The sequence below is a fragment of the Myotis yumanensis genome, unplaced genomic scaffold (genome assembly GCF_028538775.1).
Source record: "Myotis yumanensis isolate MYYU_CA2020_CCGP unplaced genomic scaffold, mMyoYum1.0.hap1 SCAF_7, whole genome shotgun sequence".
Classification (NCBI taxonomy): domain Eukaryota; kingdom Metazoa; phylum Chordata; class Mammalia; order Chiroptera; family Vespertilionidae; genus Myotis; species Myotis yumanensis.
In genome coordinates, this window is record NW_027223758.1 from 4,826,209 (window position 1) to 4,848,658 (window position 22,450).

General features: G+C 55.8%; 1 protein-coding gene across 5 annotated transcripts in view; it reads right to left on the minus strand.

Moving 5' to 3' along the window:
• Nucleotides 1–22,450, minus strand: part of PHACTR3 (phosphatase and actin regulator 3) — a 150,489-nt gene that overhangs the window by 116,954 nt on the left and 11,085 nt on the right. For 2 of the 5 annotated variants that reach the window (XM_070421368.1, XM_070421363.1), the window contains exon 1: nucleotides 18,587–19,042. The exons of 2 other annotated variants lie outside the window; for them this stretch is intronic. In XM_070421368.1, the coding sequence (XP_070277469.1) occupies nucleotides 18,587–18,698 (112 nt within the window). In that variant the 5' untranslated portion in view covers nucleotides 18,699–19,042. Of the gene's footprint in view, nucleotides 1–18,586; nucleotides 19,043–21,190; nucleotides 21,212–22,450 lie in introns of those variants that run through there. One more of the 5 variants, XM_070421365.1, reaches the window with a different exon arrangement.

A 22,450-nucleotide genomic window follows, 5' to 3' on the forward strand; every position in this document is an offset into this window, starting at 1 on the left:
TCAAAATTATTCATCTCAGTGGTAAAGGGGGAAGGATTTGAAGTTCCATCTTTGACAAAACACCTATAAAGGAGAAGGATGAATATGCTGGAGTTGCCTTCCTCTCTGTGCCCGAGGCTGACCCATTAGGGAGAGACCTCATGATAAAGCTGGGGATTGGCTGGGAAGTAAATCAGAAACAGATACTAGTTACTTTAAACCTCCTTTCCGAGGAGAAAGAGCATCTAATTCAACCAGAGGTTTGGGCTAAAAAGGGCAACAGAGGGGGAAAAATCCCGCCCATCCATACTGAACTTAAGAATAGGGGGAAAGCGTTAGGAGAAAACAATACCCCATTCCTCTGGAAGGCAAAGGCAGACAAGGTTCACAGCCGGTTCCAGAGGAATTGATTAGGGACGGGTTAGTTGAGCCCTGCACGTCACCCTATAATACTCCCGACTTGCCAGTAAGAAACCAGACGGCCCTTACAGGCTGGTGCGGGCCTGAAGGGTGATCAACCAAATCATCCAAAATAGACATCCGGTTGTTCCAAACCCCTATCCTCTGCTTAGTATGATTCCTATGAGCATAGACAGTTCGGTGCAGTAGACTTAAAAGATGCCTATTGGGCCCGTCCCTGGCTGAGGAGAGCAGAGACGCGTTTGCCTTCAAATGGGAAGACCCCACGACAGGTCGGAAACAGCCGTGCAGGGGGACGGTCCTTCCCCAAGGGTTTACAGAATCTCCCAATTTTGTTTGGGCAAATTTTAGAACAAATATTAGAGAATTTGAACCACCCATTATAGGACTTCTCCAATATGTGGATGATCTATTGATCTCAGGGGTCAGAAAGGACCAAGTCACCGAAGCAACGATAGGTCTCCTAACTTTCCAGGGACGAGAAGGATTAAGAATCTCCAGAAGAAAATCACAATGTGTGGAGGGGAAGTTAAATACCGGGGTCACCTGATTAGTGAAGGGAAAGGGAAGCTGAACCCTGAAAAAGTGTGGGAATAATAAACATGCCTCGGGAAATCCCTGGGACTAGTCAGGTCCTGCAGACTATGGGTGACTCATATGCTCTTAAAACAAAAGACTTACGTTCCAAACTCCTGGGTGAAGGACCTGGCCCTCTTCCTGGGGATCCTGAGGGCATTAGGCAGGTGGATATCCTGGAGCAAACTCTTATTACGGCCGTTCTGTCTCTGCCCTCCCTAGAAAAGCCCTTTCGTGTTTGTCACTGTGGATCAGGGAACCGCTCTTGGAGTTTTAACTCAGGAGCATGGGGGACAGAGACAGCCAGTGGCCTTTCTATCCAAACTGCTGGACCCGTGTCTAGGGGATGGCCGGCGTGCATTCAGTCGGTCACAGCGACAGTCATTCTAACTGGAGAGAGTAGAAGGTTAACTTTCGAAGGGACCCTGATCATGAACACCCCTCATCAGGTGTGGACCATCCTTAACCAGAAGGTGAGAAGATGGTTGACAGATTCCAGGATCTTGAAATATGAAGCAATCCTATTAGAAAGAGATGATTTGATTCTTACCACAGACAACTGTGTGAACCCTGCAAGTTTCCTATTAGGTGGAGAAACCTCAGAGCCGGGTTTACAAGACTACCGCATTCCACACAGGTCCTGAACTGCTTGTTGGTGGGTCTTCTAGAGTAAACAAGGCAAAAGACACAGTGGCTCTTCTGTCGCAGATGGAAGTTCAAGCATCCGAGAAGCAGGAAGGCTATCAAACAATTGGTCAGCTCAAACCTGTGAACTCTGTGCTCTCAATCAGGCCCTAAAAATGCTAACAGGAAAGGAAGGAACGAGTTATACAGACTCCAAGTACGCCTTTGGAGTGGTACATACCTTTGGAAAAATCTGGATGGAGGGAGGGTTAAGCAAGGGGAGAGATCTTGTCCCTAAGGAGTTAATAACTCAGGTCCTGGACAATCTGATGATGCCAGAAGCAATTGCTATTGCCCACGTAAAGGGGGAACCCTGGAAGCCCGGGGAAACAGGTTGGCGGATGAGGCCGTCAGGAGGCAGTGCAACAATCTGAAACTCCTATGTTCACTCTGGTCCCAGGCCTGCCTCCGCTTGAGGCTATTCCGCAGTTTAGCCCGGAGGGAGAGAAAGTTCATCCAGGTGGGAGCTGTGAAGGATAAGGAAGGAAAATGGGAACTGCCTGATGGGAGGGATGATTACAAAACCCATTATGAGAGAGCTCATGGCCCTCCTGCACAACGGGAGCCATTGGGGCCACAAGCTCTGTGTGATGTCATTCTAAGGACTGTGGCAAACAGGTCCAAGAGGCTGCATTGCTGCAGGAAGGTTAATACCCAGGCCTCAGGAAGCAACTCCCAGGGGGAGGCCTGCAAACTTAGACCCTCCCAGAGCATCCACGTGGATTATACAGAAACTAGAGGCCTGATGAACGGGATTCGTGCACTGGTGGGGGGCATGGCCTGCATGGATCGGCCTGCTGTGGCAGCGCTGCTCATCCCGGTCAACCGAGCAGCTGTGGACCCACCCTCTGAGCAGCTGCTTCCACTGTGGGAGCACACTGACCACTGTGTGCACTGCTTCCACTGTGGTCAGTGCGTGTCATGTGACTGGTCGACCGGTCATTGTTCCACTGCTCGGTCACTGGGCTTTTATTATATACTATATAATATATAGGATGCCCAAAGTCGGAAGACAGAAATACTCACTGGTGATAGTAGATCACTTAACAAATTGGGTTGAAGCTATTCCACTGCCTAGTGCTATGGCCAGAAGCATAACCAAGATGATTTTGGAACACATTATCCCAGACCTGGTCTTGTTGAAAACATAGATTCTGATAACAGGAGCCATTTACTGCCACCATTATTAGGGATGTTACGGAAGGGCTGGGTGTACGATGGGAGTGTCATACCCTTGGCACCCACGTTCCTCTGGAGAGGTAGAAAGCATGAACCAAACTGTAAGAGAAGGATCACCAAATTGATACTGGAAACCACGCTTCCTTGGACTAAATGGCTCCCTATTGCACTTCTCAGGATTAGAACAGCCCCGAGGAAGGATATAGGGCTATCCCCTTATGAGATGCTATATGGCCTTCCGTCCTTAGGAAGGCCTCAAGATCTTCCTCCAATGGAAACTAAAGGTCAATTTCTTAAGAACTATGTACTGGGTATCTCTTCTACTCTAATCTCTCTCAGGTTAGAAGGCCTCCTAGCTCAAAGCCCTCTTGAGTTTTCAGCTCATCGCCATCTATCGGGAGACTAGGTTCTCATCAAGACCTTGAAGGAAAACAAGTTGGAACCCTCCTGGGAAGGACCATACCTTGTCTTGCTCACCACATAAACCACTGTTTGGACTGCAGAAGGCTGTTGGACCCATCACACATGGGTTAAGGGGGTACCACTAGCCTCTCCAGGTGGGGACACCTCAACTTGAACAGCCATACCTGGACATAAACCCTTGAAATTAATGCTAAAGAAACTATAAACTGTCTTAGCGGTTATCATGGGCTGGGTCAGTTTATTTTGACTTGGGTGCTTTGTGACCCAGGTATGAGCTTTAATCAACCAGTTAGATTAGTAATAGCCAGAACCCCATCACCTCAAACTATCAGGTTTGGCGCCGGTCAGGTCTTACCCTGTGGGAAGTTAGAAAGTCAAAGGCAACTCTCAGCAGAGGGCAAGCATCTCTGTCCTGAGCCAGACCGGTCCCTGCCCCAGCTGGAATGACGTGAGGTGGACGACTAAATACCGGGGGTGGACCATGAGAGACTCGTGGGCACCTCGTTCTTGGAGACCCTTAAGGCCAAATGCATTTATCCAAAGGTATCCCATTGGACAGCTGCAAAAATGAGAGTGCAGCCCTGTACTCCTAACTATCACTGATCCGGCTGGCCTGCCCCAGTCGCCTGAGGTAGCCACTCGAGTATAATGGCTAGGGGCAGACGTCACAGGAAGAGATCCCTGAGGGAGGCTCGCACTGAGATGGTAGCCCCACCCAAGAGCATCGCCATTGCCACCACCATTGCTACTCTACTCCTAAGCCGGGGGAAATCCCTTCCTACCACAGAATGACCCTACAGAGGTGACCCTAATTAAAATCAAGAATCTAAGACAAACTTTGCAAATAGAAGTAGGTTATAAGGGAACAAAAGCCTGGGTGGAATGGATTAACTATCCTGTACACGCCCTAAATAAAAGGACTGTTAGGCTTGCACGGCAGGAAGGCTAGAGGCCCAAGTGGTCCCATTTCCATTCGGATGGACCTCAGACAGTAACGGGATGGAATGTGTGCTTGCCTTGTCCCAGGAGGAAACTGCCTGGGAAACACTTCCTGTAAGACTCTTGCCTTGTTGGTCCCATTCAACAGAGGTAACGAGCAAGGACCCCCCAAAACTACCTGGCCCCGCCCTCCGAAGTAAACTCTACCTCCTGCCTCTCAAGGGGGGAACAGTGCTCGGAGTTTATGAGAAATGTATCCGGGAGTGTAAATGGCCGAGCATCCTCAGAAGCCCATCGTGCTGCACTGCCGATGCCCCGGCTGATGTCTGGTGGTGTCATGGGGACCCTGACTTGGGCCTTGCCCAGCAGTTGGAGTGGACCGTGCGCTCTGATACAATGGCTATCCCTTTCACGTTGGCACATCCTAAACCTTTTTCAATGGACAGACAGACTAGGAGGAGGAGAGGGTCCAGGGGGCTCCTTTGATCCCCATATACACACAGATCCCATGGGGGTTCCAGGAGGGGCGCCAAGGAGTTTAAGGCTAGAAATCAGATTGCCACAGGGTTTAAATCTGTCCTGTGCTGGTGGCCACTGTGAACAAGAATGTGGGTTAGAATAGTTATATTTACTAGAACCAGCAAAGGCTTGTTAACTACACTCAAGATGCACTTACAGGGATAGCTGAACAGCTAGATGTTCAGTGTTGTACATTCATCTCCAACAACACAGCCAGACGGACTATCACTAAGGCCCTGCAGGGATTGGCAGCTTTAGCTGATGAGTAAGCTGGAACTTGGGGTTGAGGATCCTTTCTCGGATTCACTTGAGTGGTGGTTCTGAAAATGGGAGGGGATGATGGTATCTATATTCACCTCTTTGATGATCGGGTTACGACAGTGATAGGATGTTGTATTATCCATGTATGAGGGGCCTTATCCAAGGATTAATTGAAACTGCATTGACCAAACAGACCCCAGTATCCAACAAAGTAATCTCCTTCTCCTAGACAATGCAGAGCATGAAAGTGAATGAATGCTAGCCGAGTTTGAAGAAAAGAGTTAAATAAGAAAAGGGGGGTTGTGAGAATAAACAAATACGCTTTTCTGTCAAAGAAGAGAGTTTCTGAGCTTAAGCGCAGCCACTTTGACTCGCATGACTTGGCTGCCACCATTTTGACTCCACAAATGCCAACCCCTCCCTGTCCTTTGAATTAGCCAATCGTGCAAGAATGTGACACTAAGCTCTAACCAATCAAGAGTGAGGGACAGATGTTGTGCATCAGGGATAAAACCCTAGCAGACCACAGGCTCAGCGTGCTTGCATACAGACCCGTTGCTGGCTGCACACCGTCCTACAGGAGGAAAGGTACTGCCTTGCTGCCTGGCTCCCGAGTAGCTTTTGTGTCCTACCAGGACCCCTGGTTTTGGGGCTCGCCTTCTTTCTAACACTTCCAACATGCTGAATGTATGTCGTCTTCCTTCCTTCCTCCCTTCCTTCCTCCCTTTCTTCCTTCCTTCCTTCCTTCCTTCCTTCCTTCCTTCCTTCCTTCCTTCCTTCCTTCTTTCCTTCCTTCCTTGTGTTAACCTTAACCCCAGGATATTTTGTCCATTGAGAGACAGTGGAAGGGAAGGAGGGAGAGAGAGAAACATCAACGTGAGAGAGACATTGATCGGTTACCTCCTGCACATGCCCTGACTAGGGCCAGGGTGAGAACTGCAACCCAGGTAGGTGCCCTTGACTGGGAATTGAACCTGGGCCAACATCTAACCACTGAGCAACGCCGGCCAGGGCGTATGTCATCCGTCTTTGGTGTGACTTGTTTTCTCCCACCCAGGCTCTATACTCCTTTCGGGGCATACATCACTTAATGGCCCCTCTCTAACTAGCGCTGGCTCCTGGGACGTCACCCCAGAAATGTTAACTGGGTCCCCAGGTGCTAATGGGAGAAATGACCCCACAGCCTCCTGGCTGAAGAATTCACCAAGCAAGAGGCTACGTCCGCTCTGCCCAGGTCAGAACCAGAGACGGAGAAATTCCAGACAAGTGATAGGGCAGCTGTTCCTTTGAGAGAACAGCTGCTCTGTGCTAATCTCTTCCTGGAATAAACTGTTACTAGTTAATTTAAAAACTGCATAGAGACCAATTATTAACAAATTTGTAGGCTTATTTTTAGCAGACGCTATTCCTAATAAGTCTCACTCTGAGCTCCCGCCCTTCTGGCTGCTCATTTGCTCCTGGAATTTCCTACAGGGCATGGCAGGCTCCCCTGGAGTCACCAGGCTCTGTCGTTGCTGTTGTTGGGGGCATTTCCCTCAGTTCTACTTTCCTATGGGGACACGCGAACAGGAATGAGAAGGGGCTGGGCATCATCTCCGCGTGCTCAAGGCTGAGCACCTGCCCTGAGCCCTGCCCTGGGCAAGGCTACTCTGGAGCTGAGGACTGACCATGGACAACACAAACCCCTAAGGCAGTGGTTCTCAACCTTCCTAATGCCGCGACCCTTTAATACAGTTCCTCATGTTGTGGTGACCCCCAACCATAAAATTATTTTCGCTGCTACTTCATAACTATAATTTTGCTACTGTTATGAATCGTAATGTAAATATCTGATATGCTATATGTGTTTTCTGATGGTCGTGACCCACAGGTTGAGAACCGTAGGATACAATTAGGAAACCATGAGAAGAAGACCATCACTTTAAAATGTCGACGCTGTTTGCAATAATTATCTTAAGGGAAAGGCACATTCCATTAAAATCAAGGGAAGGCGGGGGGGGGGGGCGGGGGGACAAGAGCCCCCCACCTGCAGGGAGGCTGCCCAGCCAATGGAGGCCGAGGCTACGCTGTTCGCTTGCTCCATGTTGTATGTTATTAAATGCCCCCCGTTACCCCTCCTGCTAAAAAAAATATGAGATAAAAAAAAGTATTCCTAATCTTGTGCTTTCTTTAACCAGCTACTTGCGAGGATTAGGGAAGAACCAAGCACAGCGAAAGCTGGGGGCTGCCAGCTTCGTCCACTGGCTCACTCCTTCCTGAGCCCCAAACCCACGTGGAGGAGCCCAGGAGCCCGTGGCAGCTCCGGGCGGTCACCGGGCGTCCCAGCTGGAGCAGACTCAGCCTGCAACCTTGGCCTCTCGCTTGGGCCTGTTACCAACCTTCACATGCCTCCCGCCCTTCCCCCAGCCCAGCTCCCTGACTAGAAGCCGGGCACAGTGCCTGGAGAGCAGCCCCACTGCACACCGTCCCAGCCGCCGTGCAGGGGGAAGGGCGGAAGGGCCCACAGGGATGCCCACTGCACCCGGCGGGCGGTGCGGCCTCAGGCAGGAGGGACCCTTCTTTTGGCACCAAGAGGACACCAGCAGAAGGCATGGGCCTCTGGGAGCCTCAAAACTGCGCAGGGTCAGGTCTCCCACTGTCACGGCCAAATGTGCAGGGGCCTCCAAGAGGCCTTCGCTGGCCCTTCTCCGCCTGATGGGAGATGGCTGATAGCAGCTCGCTGTCACCGGGACCTGCCCGCAGAGCAGGTGCCGTGCTCGACGCTTACAGAGACCAGCCACCTGGCCCTCACCACCCTTCCAGGTCGGCCCTGCAGCAAGCCTCACTGTACAGTTGGGAAGCCCAGGCTCAGAGATGGCAGGTGGGTCTGTCAGCGTCACACAGACCCAAGTGTCGGACACAAAGCGCCCACCGTGTTAGAGGCAGCACGAGGTTCTAATATGGGCCTGACTGAGCCTTGGCCCTGGGAGGCCCTCGTCTACGAGGGTAATAGGCCTGCTGTGCAGAAGCCCATGGACCCAGTGACCCCCCGCCCCCTCCTGAATCTGTGTGTGGCTTGCCTACTCTTCCCAGAGGGGAGGAGCCTATCCCCCCTTGGCCTGGCCCATGTACCATTCTCGTAAAACTAGGCGGAACAGGCCCAGCCCTCAGAGGTCCTGTGCATTTCTACCACTGCCACAGGTGACGTCACTGGGGCCCAGGAGGATAGGGGCACGTGGAGACGAGCCACCCTGCTGAGCCCAGCCTGGCTCTTAGCCACATCAGCAACACCATCAACCTGCCGACACCAGGAGGGTCGCTCAGCGCTGCAGACCCCCGAGGTCTGGAGGTGCCTTTGCAGTGACCGACATGCCTGGTGGACAATGAACTGGACACAACACAGAAGTGGACACATGTGAGCGTCTGGCACTTATTACAGACTAGAGGCCCGGTGCACAAAAATTTGTGCACTGGGGGGGGCGGCGTCCCTCAGCCCAGCCTGTGCCCTCTCGCAGTCTGGGACCCCTCAGGAGATAACGACCTGCTGGCTTAGGCCTGCTCCTGGGTGGCAGAGGGCAGGCCCAATCCCTAGGTGCAGCCCCTGGTCGGGCTCAGAGCAGGGCTGATTGGGGAGTTGGGGCGCCGCCCCCTGTCATGCACAGAGCAGGGCGGATCGGGAGGTTGCGATGCCACCCTCAGTCATGCTCAGGGTACAGCCGATTGGAGGGTTGGGGCACCGCCCCCTGTCACACTCAAGGCAGGGTCGATGGGGAGGTTGCGGTGCCACCACCTGTCATGCACAGAGCAGGGCCCATCAGGGGGTTGGGGCGCTGCCCCCTGTCACTCACAGAGCAGGGCCCATCAGGGGGTTGGGCGCTGCCCCCTGTCATGCACAGAGCAGGGCCGATCAGGGGGTTGGGGCGCCGCCACTGTCACACTCAGGGCAGGGCCAATGGGGAGGTTATGGCTCTACCCTGTCACACACAGAGCAGGGCCTGTGGGGGGTGGGGGGGGGGGGGTTGGGGCACCGCACCCTGTCACACACAGAGCAGGGCCTATCAGGGGGTTGGGACACCGCACCCTGTCACACACAAAGCCGCAGGGCAATCAGGGGGCTTGGGCGCTGCCCCCTGTCACGCTGATCCGGTGCCAGGAGGCCTCGCGGCTCTGCTGATCCCAGTGCTGGGAGGCGTATTACCCTTTTACTATATAGGATAGAGGCCTGGGGGCCGGCTGGTTTGCCCTGAAGGGTGTCCTGGATCAGGGTGGGGGTCCCCACTGGGGTGCCTGGCCAGCCTGGATGAGGGGATGATGGCTGTTTGCAGCTGGTCACACACCCTTCAGGGTGGGGGTCCCCAATGGGGTGCCTGGCCAGCCTGGGTGAGGGGCTGAGGGCTGCTTTCAGGCTGGTGGTTGTTGATTGAAGCTCCCAACTGCTCCTTTTTTTCTTTTTTTTTTTTAATTCTGGGCCAGCTTTAGCTCTGGCTCTAGCTCTGAGGCTTCCGCTGCTGGTTTGTTTGCGTTCTATAATCGAAACAATGTATAACTCCAGCTCTGAGATCCCGGCCTATATTTGTTACAAAGTTTCAAACTGCCAGCTCAGAGGCCGGCAGCGCAGGTGGGGAGTTGAAGTCTGCAGTCACTGGAGCAAGCAAGCCTCATGTTCGCTTCCAGCTGCCTGGCTGCCGGCCGCCATCTTGGCTGACAGTTAATTTGCATAAGGATATGCTGATTAGCCAATGGGAAGGGTAGCGGTCGTACGCTAATTACCATGTTACTCTTTTATTAGTGCAGATGTGCCCTGTCCTTTTGCTTGTCCACATGGAGGTCCGTACCCAGACTGCGAGTGTCCAGGATGAGTGGGAACGTGTACATCAGCCCTGCACCATGCTCACTGCACACAGAGGTGCTTAACATGTGGGCAGATAAACCAACAGGAACGGAGGCTGGCGAGGTCCCTGCCGGCCGTGTACACCAGCACCCTCACTTCGCTGAGACCGGCACCACCTCTGTGACTTTGCCACGCCCCTGTCCTTTCACACTTCAGTGTAGGACCACAACCCTTTATTAATACTCTAAGCCCATCTTCACTTGCACGTGTCCCCAGTCATACATGAGGACAAACAGGAAAATAAAGTGCCAGGGGTCCCGGCCCGGAGCCCCGGGTGCTGCGGCAGCCCGACGCTGGGCGCACTCCGGAGCGTTGCACACGAGTGCCTGCTGACAAAGGCGCCGAGGCCAGCAGCAGCCTGGCTCATCTGGCTGCAGACACAGCCTCTCCAGAGTGGACGCTGCCTGAGACGATGCCTTCCTGCCACAGGGGGGGAAAAGTCACTGTTGGCACAGTTTCCTGACTTGATTGAAATCCCGAGCTGCTAGTTACAACATGACAAACATTTCGTCTGCCCGTGGATACAAACTTCCAAGAAGTAGGCAACCACATGTGAAAAGCACTAACGGTGTAACTCATCAGCAGTAGGGAGACCAGGGCTGCCTTTAACAGTGTCACATGTAAACAGCCCATCACAACGTGTAACAAATGTATTTGCCAGCACAGCTCTCACCCTCCATTCTTGGCAGATTCATGTCCTGGCTGCCAGCTAATCAAAGTCATCTGCTTATGTCGTCATGCCCATGAGGTCAGGGGCGTGGCCAAGTTCCCATCCAAGTGACTGGCTTTAACAAAGAAACACCAGCCCCAGACCATTAAAGACGGGAACTTCGACAACCCTGCTGATTGTCTGCTGCCACCTTGCCTGACTTTCAATAAATAAATCTGGTTCTAGTGGCCATTCTAGTTAAATGGGCTGGGAAATGGAAGACCACGGCTGTGTCTGAGAGTTTATGCCACTGCAGATATGTACACATCTGTGGGATGGATGCTTGAAGGAGGAGTGGGAGGAACCACATTTACTGTTCCCTCTAAAGGACACATGGCCATCCGTCCAGAAGATGCATGATGAGGCCAGCAGCAGGTGGGGGGTGGAGTGGGCGGGGCAGACAGAGTAGGCGGGGCAGGCAGGGTGGGCGTGGCATCAAACTCACCTGGATTCAAGGCCACCTCTTCATACATATGTGCCATGGCCGGGTTACCCAGCCTCTCTGACCTTCTGGCCCTGGGACCCTAACTTAAGAGTTTAGAGGAAGATGGAATAAAAAGAAGTATGATGGCCCCAGAGTTAATAACAAGCACCTTTTCACTCCAGTCATTGCTGATTTCCCAGACGGTCAGCTCTGTGAGGGCCAGCGACCTGACCAGGCTTGTTTTTCTGAGAAATATTATGAGATGAGACTTGGACAGACATAACGCTCAGGCTTGAATCACACATCTCAGTACAACCTTTAGTTTCTTAGCAAAGAAATGCCACGGAGCATAACAATCGCTTCGGCCTCCCTGAGATTCTGTCTGCGGGAGGTCTCACAAGGCCGCCCGCGGGCACAGGCAGCCGATGCGTCGGGTGGGGTCAGCTCTTCTGCTTGTGTTTCAGTTGACACGACAAGGACTATTGTTGATGAGGCAGAAGCCACTCTTATTCTCCCTGCCTTCTGTCCCACTCCTGTTAGGGGAGCCATGAACATACCTAAAACAAACAGCCCAGAAACAACAAACAAACCCACATTTTCCACAGCCCAGAGCTGACTGTGGCGGCTGGATGCCCTCTGGGCAGGGAGGTGTGTTCACTGGGTCGGGTCCCAGGAAAGCAAGGTCCTGAGTCGGCAGGCAGACACCCCTTGGCCGGCCACCACCCGCTTCTCCCGCCTGGAACGCGTATTTGTTGCTGGAGCTGCAGAACCACTGCCACGTACCCAGGAGCTGACAGGGGCGTGGCCACGCCCTGACCCCGCAACCAAGGCCGGTGGGCTTCTGTACTTCTGATAAATAAACAACCACTATCTTCTTCCAGCCAGTGCTATAGGTTCTTCACCCCATGAAGCCAGACCAATTCCTAACTGACAAACTTGCCAATATTTAAAAATCCCACTTCACACAAAAGTATGGATTTCCAGCATATCTCTGAAAATAGGATGATGTGGCCGCCCTGAGCCCGCATTCCCGCACAGCGAAGACCCGCTCGACACAAACAGCCCGCAACCTGGCTCGCCCGTTTGCGAGACTGCCAGCCCCTGGGGCCCCACAATGGGGACCCCACGTTAAACAGTGTCCTAGCTCTGGATTAGATCCCAGCTCTCAAATCCAACAGCCATGTGTCTCAAATGCTCCGGCACATCTCGGCTATACCCCAGCTTTTCCCGTTGGCCGTTGCTGTGACATTTACCACCCACCCCAGTGGAGTCGCCGGTGGGCGCAGAGCACCCACCCTCCACACACCCACACCCACGGCCGCAGCCGCAGCCGCAGCCGCCGGGGCTGCTCCACAGGCTGGTGTTAAAAACCTCACCATGTCCTTCAAGAAGGTGCCCTTCCCAAAAAGCGCTCACCAAGCAACGCGTGAAGAGTGAAACAGTAAAAGGACACACCCAAATCCTAAGCCCAACAGTGAGCTAGCCCATAGTTACAGGACCAGGGCCAATAACTGAGAGAAGGTGGGGGCCCCTGAGGCAGGTGGGGTGGGGCAGCATCAGGGAGGAGGTGGGGGCAGAGGCAGCCTGGGAAATGGCAGTGATACGAGCGCACAGGGGTCAGAGCGAAGGCTGGGCAGGAAGAGACTGATAGAGGCAGCGTCCACCCAGCGGCTGCTGCTGCCCTCCGTGTGGACCAGAACCAGAGCCAGAACTCAGTCCTTCCCTCTGCTCTCATCACCAGCTCCTGGGCAGGGACCCTGTGGCTGGTGCTGCCCCGTGACACAGAGGGGCGTGGTCCCCAAGTCCTGACCAGCCCCAGGCCAGTGGGCAGAGCACGAACCTGCATCTCCCAGGTGGAGGAAACGGCGCCGAGAGGAGCCAGCTGGGGCGGATGGCGATGGACCGCGGGCCGCCCACTGTGCCTCCCCCGTCCTGGGGTCCACTGCCTCCCGACTTCAGAAGACAGAGCTATGGACGGACGGCGATCAGAGGTCTCTGTGCGGCGTCTCTCCTGAGAGCCCGATTCTGAGTGAGGGTGGCCGGGGTCCACAGTGGAGCTGAAGCCCTCGTCCCCGCACCCCCAGTCTGGCCACTTGGTGCTCGGGGCCCAGTCCAGACCAGTGTGACCATGCCTCTAAGAGGACAGACTATTCTAGATCTACGCTCTCCGATACGACAGCCGCCCACCACATGTGGCCACTCAGCACTTGAAATGTGGTCTGGTAGGAAAATTTTTTAATTTTAACTTATTTAACAGACTTAAATTGCCACAGGTAGCTAGTGGCTACTGTACTGGACAAGACTATCTTGAGGGAGAGACAAATAATGAGCTAGTTTGTCAAATAAGAAGTGAGATCAGTTCAAAGGGAGACAAGAAGAGGCAATCTGCTAAGGTGCTAGGAACTGGTGGGACCTTCTCGGGCCAAACAGCCACACAGGCCCTGGGAGGCCCCGGGACAAAGCGGTCCCTCCTCGCTGCCAGTTAGGGGGCAGGGGGAGGGAACAGAAATTTCAAAAGCAACCAGTCATTTTCTATAACGAATGTGCACAACTTTCGCAATCAGAAAACACTATAAGTTTTTTAAACTCTGTAGTTTTTAGAGTGCCCAGCGTCTATTTTTAATAACCCCGAAGAACCTGACAAGGTAAGTAGAGCATAGTATACTGCTAACTAAGCCACACAGACACTCCACAAGGCGCCAGGGCAGGTCCCCAGAACCCAGGACCCTGGGCCAGGGAAGGTTCGAGGAATAGACTGGGAGAGCCCCTGCAGGGGGCTCGGGTCTGCCCCCATCGCCCACCAGGCCGGGTGCTGTTCCAGGGCTGATGCCAAGGAGAGACACGACCAGATTTAAGTCTGGAAAACTCGCCGTGCCGTGGGCGATGGCAGAGGACAGGCCTGTGACCGGGCAGAGGCGTCTGGGGCAGAAGGTGGTGGCTGAGACGAGCGGAGGACGCACAGCCACTGGGAACACGACTCTGTCCGCAGGAGGAGTATGTGGCAAGGAAGGGACCAGCGTGGGACCAGGAGTTACCCTGGGCTGGCCATGTGTCCGTGTCTGCCTGCGGCTGGGAGGACAGCGGGCTCTGAGCGGGTGTCCCCAGCTCAGGGGTGGACTGTCCCTGCAGGAAGGGGGCTGGCTTGTCTGCACTCGTTCCCAGTCCCGGCTGGCTGTCACTCAGCAGCTTGTCCACAGAGACCCATCCAGCTGGCAGGAGGGCCCAGCACCTGGCCAGCCCCACACCTGTCAGCTAGAGCCTGGCATCTGGTGCTTGTGCCCTGCGCTCCCCATACGCTCACTGAAGGCTCCTGCGTGTGAGGTCTGGGTGGGGCTCTGGGCCGAGAGGGGACAGTCCATAGAGAATGGGAAAGACCAGGACCCTAGGCCAGGATGAGCGCCATGGGCAAGTCTGAACCTGGGACAGGGTCAGGGCTGGCTGGGGCAGGGCAGCCGCTGGAATCCAATCAGGTGGACAGGAGGGCCTTCTGAGGCGACACGGGCCCAAGACCTGCAGGAGGTGAAGGGGAAGGCAGGACACCGAGGTCTGGAGAACAAGCCAGGTAGGTCAGGCGGGACTCACATGGACACACAGACACAGAAATTGTCAGAGAGTCCAAGACCACAGCTGTGGGCTCCGTGTGGTCACTTGTCCAGCCCCTTCGGCATCACTTGGTGACTTGTTGGAAATACACATTATCAGAACATCCCCCACCCCCTTCGCCCTGGACAAGTTGGGTCAGGAGCACTGGGCATGGCCGCCGAGCCTCGCAGGTGGTTCTGATATGCACTCAGGTTTGACAATGAATGAGTCAGCCCCAGGGGACGCTGCAATGTCTGATAAGGTTTTTGGTTGTCACAACTAGGGGCTAGGGTGCTACCATCACGTAGTGGATAGATGCCACGGATGCTGCTGACACCCCAAATGCACGGATGCCCTTCAGTGGTGCCGAGGTGAAGACCCTGCCCTGGACCAAAATCGAGGTTCCCCCACCAGCTTGTACATCAGACCCTCCTGAGTAGAATCTTTAAAAAGGCAAATCGAAGGCCACACAGAAATGTTTTGAACCCTGTCTCAGGTGACCCCTGGCCCAGTCTCTGGTCCCGGCATCTGGAACCAAGGAGACACCCGGGGAAGGAGCTGGCAGTGGAGGGCCAGGCACTGGTTAGGCAGGGAGCAGGAGAGAGCAGTGGACCAAAGCCAGGGGCCAGGCAGTGAGGGGACAAGACGGAGGAGGCTGAGGAGATGGCAGGGGATTGGACAAGAAGGAGGTCACAGACCGCCCTCTCTGTGCTGGACCCCGGCCAGGGCAGGCCACACGCTGTGGAGGCACAGACAGCCTTCCCAGGGCTGGGAACACGCAGGGAGAGGAAGCAATGCCCCTGGTGAGCAGGAGCCCCTCTGAAGGAGCAGAGGGTGTGGGACGCTGCTTACCTTTGTGAAATGCTACCTTGGGAAGACCTGCAGTGTGGGAGCAGAGTACTAGTAAGGGTTACGGAGAGGAGCCTGTAGAGATGCAGACAGTCCTTAATGGGGCAGTGACGTAGGGTGAAGGGTTGGCCCTCAGGGACATCTCTCCCGCCTGCCACTCCGTCTGCGGCCACTAATAACAACACGGCCACAAGGTATGCTCTGGCTCACCAGCGATCGAGGAGCCACACTTTTCCACAATGAGACAGCATGTGTCACTCTTTGTGCAAGAAAAACCAGATCACTGATCTCAGGTGTTGGCGAGGCTCTGGAGAGAGCGCCCTCTGAGATTCTGGAAGGAGCCTCAATGGTACCTTTTCCAGGAGGATGCAGTATCACAGAAATAAAACCCGTGGGTGCCTGTGACCAGACATCCCACCAGCCGGGACCTGCCCTGGGGGAAGCTCACAGGTGAGCGCAAGCAAGCTCACCTGGGTAACCACCACCTTGTTGCTTGTTGTGGGTAAAACTAAACACAATGAAAATGTCTAACAGCTAAACCGCGAAAGTACATGCCTTGGGCCACATGTGGCTGTTGAACGAAAGAGGAAGGTGGAGAAGTGGCATGTGGGGTGAGCTCTGCCATCCAGAGGGGAGCAGACTTTCCAGCTGAAGAGTCTCCAGTACCTGCACTGGAGCCTGAGGTTCATGAAACTCCTTTCCCAGAACAGGGAGCTCTCACCTGTGGAAGGTGCAGAGCAGGACTGTCTGTTCCTTGTGTCCCAGGCATTGCCCCCGGAGAGAGAAAGGGTTGCCACAGCTCACCCCCTGACAGTGTTCTGAGTTTTTACTAAGAGATATCAATGCACTAAAATGCATCTGGGGCACGGATAGTGCCACTGCGGGCTGGTTTATACAATAGAAAATCATCAGATGGGAGGGTGCAACTTGATTGGTGCCAGGTTCGCACAGCGGGCGCACCGGCTTCAGTTTCCAGGAGTAGCCCTTTAGAGCAGCAGGTGGACAGGTAAAGAGATCCCACAGGGAGAGCAGGGTGAGGGACTGGGTGACAAAATGACTCAGGGTGGTGCCATAATTGGCCCTAAACACCAGACTCTCTGAGAGTCTGAAAGCCCCAGGAACACACAGCAGGAGAGGGTCCCCTCAGGACCGGTGGCAGCAGACTCTTCTGAGCCATCTGAAAAAGAACCTTGAACTAGCTGCCCAAAGAGAAGCATGCAGTGCCTCGGAAGGAAGTGAATCCCCCATCCGAAGGGGTATGCAAGCACATGCCAAGCCAACCAGGCAAGGCAGTCGTAGGAAACGCTCCCTCCCCTCGTCCACCTCTCCTGCTTTAAGCATCCAGGTTGCTTCCAACTTGAAGATTCTGACTCCCTTTCCACCAGAACCCCTCCGCTTAACACAGTCCATGAGAACCGCACTGCTGGCTGCTGTTGAGGAAGGTCCCACCACTCCCGGAGTCACACAGACCACTGATGACACCTCAGACTCTGCTCTCTGGGTCCCAGGTTGACCACTACCCAGAGATGGACTCAGGGGTTCCTCCCTACCCCGGCATCATCTGACCAAGCGCACCCAAGCTCCTTTGGCCTCTCTCCTGGTGGACAGGCACCAGCGACCTGCCAGGCTCTACCGTGAGCCCTCCATTCCCACCAACAGAGGCATCCCCTCAGACAGTCAAAAAGCCAAACCCTCCATCTTTTCCTTTTCAAGTTTGCTTCCTCTGGCTGCCAGGGAGACAAAGGAGCTGGGAAGGATTCTCTCGTGATGAGCCACCCAACTTCCATAATTGGAACGATCGTGGCTCTGCTTCGGCCGCAGAGAAACACCAACCCAACTCGAGCGCTGAGGGCTTAATCCCCGATTCCTCCTCAAAGCGTCAATTAAGCCTTCAGGGTCTGCTGTGGCAGCCTCTGCTTGAAACTCCGACCAAGGGAATGAACTGGCCTCCCAGATAGAGAAAAGCCAGGGATTTCCTCTGGCCGGCACCTTAGTTTGACTGAATGATACAGTGTCAATAGTCCTAACAAAGAAATGGCACAAGCCTTGAATGGGTTTATTGTTTAAAATTTCAAATTGGGCTCTGGTGCCCGCAGAGCTGCCTTTAATGGGTCTTTCTTTGTGGTCAGACAGGAAAGCCCCTCTGTTCCAGCGGAGGGACTGCCCCCCAGAGCCAGGCCCACCCAGCCCCAGGCATGGGCTTGACTTGGATGCCCACCGTGTATGGCGATGGAGTCCCCATCTGGGGTCAGCGCGTTTAGAGAGAAGCCCCTTCAAGGGAAGGCGAGGATAACTTATTGTCAAAACAGCATCTCGGAAGGATGGCCCTGCTCTGAGGGGAGCCGGGTCCTGTGTGGGTCCAGAGCACCAGTCTGGTTCTTTTTTGAGCCTGCGCTTCAGCTCAGACTTCTGCCTGTGAAGTGAAAATTGCCTTCTGGTGGAGAAAGGTTTTAATGATCACTTTGCTTCCTGCGTCTCCATGGCGACCAGGCGCGCAGAGCCCACCCCCCTTCTGCTTTATTAGGCCTTTCTTCCTCTCTGGAAAGTAATCAATCAAGACACACAGCCGCCTTTGTGGCCGGATTTATCACCTACACAATCGAGGCTGCCCGGGGTGGGGAGTGGACGAAGTCCCTGTAATTTGCTGAACCGGGCTCTGTCCTGGCGCTCGCGCCCCTTCATCGCCTGCTGGCCGCGCTGGGCGCACACCTGCCCGGAGGTGGGCAGCGCCCAGGTGCGCCGGCCACTCCATAGCCCGTCGTCCCGAGGAAGCCCCTCCGCGCAGCCCAGGAGCCGGCCTGCCAGGGCGGGGCCGCCGGCCACCCGGGCGGGGGCGGGGGAGGGGCAGCGCCCATGCAGGCGGCGGAGCCGGCACCGGTCTGCCTGTTCCCCAGGCCAGCCCCCCGGGAAGGGCAGCCCCGCGGAGGGCCCACGCCCCCACCAGCCTGCAGGAGGCCGACGGAGCACCGGGCTCTCCCTGCGAAACCGCTCCTTGGACAAAGGGCTCGGCGGCGCCCCAGCCGCGTGACAAGGGGATGCGAATCGCGGAGCCTGGGCACCCGGTCCCGCAGGGGCTCCCCAAATGCAGCCGGGGCGCGGAGCAGTGCCGGGGACCTGCGCTCCGCACCGCTGCCCAGGCCTCCCCATCCACCCGGCCCCGCCCGCGCGTTACCTGGGTTCTCCCCGGCGTCGGCGGCGGCCGCGGTGTCAGCGAGGACGCTGGGGTCACTCTGCGAGCGGCCCCGCGACCCGAGGCAGCTGCTCGCGTCCTCGGACGCAGCCATGGCCCGGGCGCAGGGCAAGTTGGAGGGAGCCGCGTGGAGTCAGAGCATCCGAGGCGGCCAAGGTCACTGCCGAGGGGGCCGGAGGGGGCGTCTTTGTAAAAAGCAGAAGGAAAAAGGCCCCGGAGAGGGAAGGAGCCGGAGGACCGCGCCGGGGCCACGAGACAATAGCCTCGCGGCCGCAGCCAAACGCATCCCTGCGCGCGGCCTCGCGCTGTTATTTATTCGTGTTTATTCCCATTCTTCAGTCTGTATTCCAGGAAAAAAAAAAAGTTGAACCAGGAAATAAAAACTTTTTCTTGTCAGTGTTTAGTGCGTGCTTGGGGCCGGGGGTGATGTCCAGAATTTCTAAGGGCGCTCCCTCCCCCCCACCCCACCCCACCCCACCCCCCAGTAAAAAAGGAAAAATGAAGAATCTTTGCTATTGCAATTGCTTTAATCTGAAAGCTGTTCTTGGAGCATCTGTTGGAAAACATTAGGATTCTCCCATCATGCCGCGCGAGAGGAGCATGACGTCACAAGAGAGGGGAGTGAGAAGGAGCGAGGTGTGGGGAGGGGTCTCAAATACCTGGACTGCAAGACGCTGCCCTGGGGAGGCGGGGCTGGATCCTGAGTTAGGGACCGCCCCCCACACCCCAGCGGATCCAGAACCCAGAGAGCTCCCAGGTCCCCCCCCCTACCCCCCACGGGAGGGAGGAGACCCTGAGGGCGCCTCCCCTGGAGGCAGGGCCAATCTCCCCAGCAGCTCGGGCAGCTGGTGTCCTGGGATTTGAAAGCCATTGGTTCCCGGGGCCCAGGCTCCACCAGGGGGGAGCGCCCCACCCGGCCTCATCCCTGCCCACCCCAGCCCCTCCCCACGGCCCATTTTGAACTTGACTGACTCACCAGCTGCCTGAAGCTGTCATCCTCCAGGCCCTGGGCCCTGGCCGGGGAGCGGCTGGGGGCACCAGTGCTTCCGGGGAGGCTTTCCCAGCGCCCTCAATGAAGGGGAGGGCCAGGCAAGGGGGTGATGCCCCCCGGGCTGCCACTTACAGAGGCGCCCTCCCCGGTGCTGACGAGCAAGGCTGGCATTCCAGAGGGTGATACGGGGACGAGGCCCAGCCCAGCTGTGTGCTGAGGTGTGTGCTGAGGTGTGTGCAGCAGTCCTGTTTCAGCCTCTCAAATGCCCAGGGGACAGGAATGGCTCCTTCCCGGGTGGCTCCTTCCTATCTGGCCAGCATCTGAGAGGAGGGGCATGGCCTGGAGGGAGCAGCCTGGAATGTCAGAGGGAACCCAACCAAGGGCCTGAGACAGGACACGCTGTGGGGAAGTAACCTGGGTGCGGTCCAGAGGATTGAGCTCTGCAGCAGGCGCCCAGAGAAAGCGCTCAGTCAGTCAGTCGGTCAAGTTAGACGCCAAAATGTGCCCCGAGCCTCCTGCCGCTGGGCACCACCCAGGCATGGGGATCCCCAGTGAACAAATGCAGAGACCCCAGGGGGCTCCAGGAGGAGAGAGGAACCGGGAAGGGTGCAACCCACCAAGAGATGCCTTCAAAACATTTAATGACAGTTGACAACGAGTAAAGTGAGACAGAGAAACTAGCAGGGCCTATCCTCTGTTCTTTATCCACATCAGAGGCGGATGGTCTGCGTGGGCCGAGCGCTTCAGCCCCAGGTGAAACCCCCCTCACAGGGCCCTGGGAGGTGAGTGGCTGTCGTCCCCACCTGAGAGCTGAGGACACCTGCCCAGGTCCCAGCCAGGATGTGATGGGGCAGGGATACCGTCCGCCCGGGGTCTGTCCCCATGGGTCCTCCGGCAGCCCCTGGCCCCCAGGCAGGTCTCAGAACCCCCACCTCACGTTACCAGCCCCCCAGCAATATGAGGAGGCTGTTGGCTGCCCAGCCAGCAGCAGGTGCAGAGGTGGGCCCCCGGGCGGGCGGGGAGGGCAGCCCAGGGCACCTGCAGGAGGAGGAGAGAAGGAAGGGCACCATGGCCTCCTGCTCTCTGCCACTCACTCACCACCCTCAGCTTCTTGGCCTTCCCTCCGCCCACTTGCACTGCCCCTGACTTGAGAATTTTCTTTAAACTAACTCTTCGCACTTAAAAGTGTTTTAAAAGAAACCACCACCAGCAACAGAAATGCAGCCCCCTGTTGTCGACAGGAAGGACCACGACTGCGGTGCAGACTGGGGGATCCCCTCTGGGCTCCGCCTTGTTAGAAAGGACGGTGAGCGGGGTGGGAGGGGAGTCCTGCCATCCAGGCACCACGCAGAGCGTTCTCCTTCGTGTTTCCAGGGGGCTTTTCTGTGGGAGCCAGTGCTCTGTGTTGCCTTGTCTGGGCTCCGCCTAAAATCACTGCTGTCACTCAGGGGGTCCAGTGCAGTCCCCATTCCCAGCCCCCACCTCGGGGCGGGGCTGAAAGGCACAGAAGGCCAGGACTCAGGGTTGCCCAGGACTATGGATAGCGAGTAGGCAGAGGACAAGGGACCACAAAGCTTACTTCTTAAAATACATACTGTAATGAAGTACTGTGATTTGTTACAGCTTGGTATGGGGCTGGTCATCATATTTTTCTTGGGTTTCGAAATGTTCTGTAATAAAAAGTTTTAGATTAAAACAAATAGGGGCCCCCATGCCTACTGATCAACAGAAAATAAAGTCTCCTGGTGAATTTGGCCCATAAAGTCACCCACTGCGACCAGGACCCCGGGCCTGGGAACAGCTGGTGGAGGACAGTTCTCTGGAGGAGGGCCCAGCCTGGAGGACCCTCAAGGGGCCTTTGTGAATGTCATCACTGTCCCTCCTGACTGGGACGCACCCGCTAGAAACCCTACGGGCCAGCCTGGCTTCATAATGGTCCTGAAACAGAAACCAACGCCCATCAACCAGTATGTAGATAAATAAAGTGTGGTCAAGCCACCCGTCCACGGTAACCTCGCTCAGCAACAAAACCCCGACACCTGCCACGACAGGGATGGGCCCTGAAACATTAGCCAAGTGAAAGGGACTCCCACACTTTTGCTTTTTGATGTTTGGTTGGATAAGGGGCGGGGGGGGGGGGTAACCATCAAGTCTGATATTTACTGTGGGATGGGAGGATCATAGAAGGGGGGGATGGGGCAGAAGAGGAGGGCCCATTTGGACACCTGGCATTAGACATGATGCTGATAAGCCGGCTGTCTCGGCGCCACACCCACCTAGAGTCATGGACACTTTCTGTCCCACGGGGGGGATGACGGAAAGGGCGCGAGCTCTGGTCCCACAGACCCGCTGGTACCAGCTGCAGGCTGGTGGCCCCTCTCTGGGCCTCCGATTCCTTATCTTGGAACGAGCGTGGTCGCCCCTGCCTGGCCATTCCATGATGGCCATCCGGGGTCAAGTGCTGAGCTGCGTGGTGGTGGCTCTCACAGAACCTCCTGTGGGGCTTCAGCTCCAGCTCCAGAAGGCCCGCCGCACTCCAACCAAACACACTAAGGGGCACCTGAGGCTCGCGGTGGGCTCTGCACCAGGCGACCATGGACATGAGCTGCAATGACAGGACCTGGAGGGTTACAGCGATGCTGACTCTCGTTCTGCTAGAGACTTCCTTCTCTCCCAGGACCCTGGGAGCGCCGGAGCCGAGGACCTGGCACTGGGTGTCGGATGCCAGGGGTGTTTGTCCCAGAAAACAAGGACTTGCTCACTGAGTGAGTGAATGCACACGCGGGGGCTTGCCCCTGGCATCCCTGCTGCAGCAGTGAGGGCTGGGTCCCCAGGGCCCAAGTCACCTCCAATGG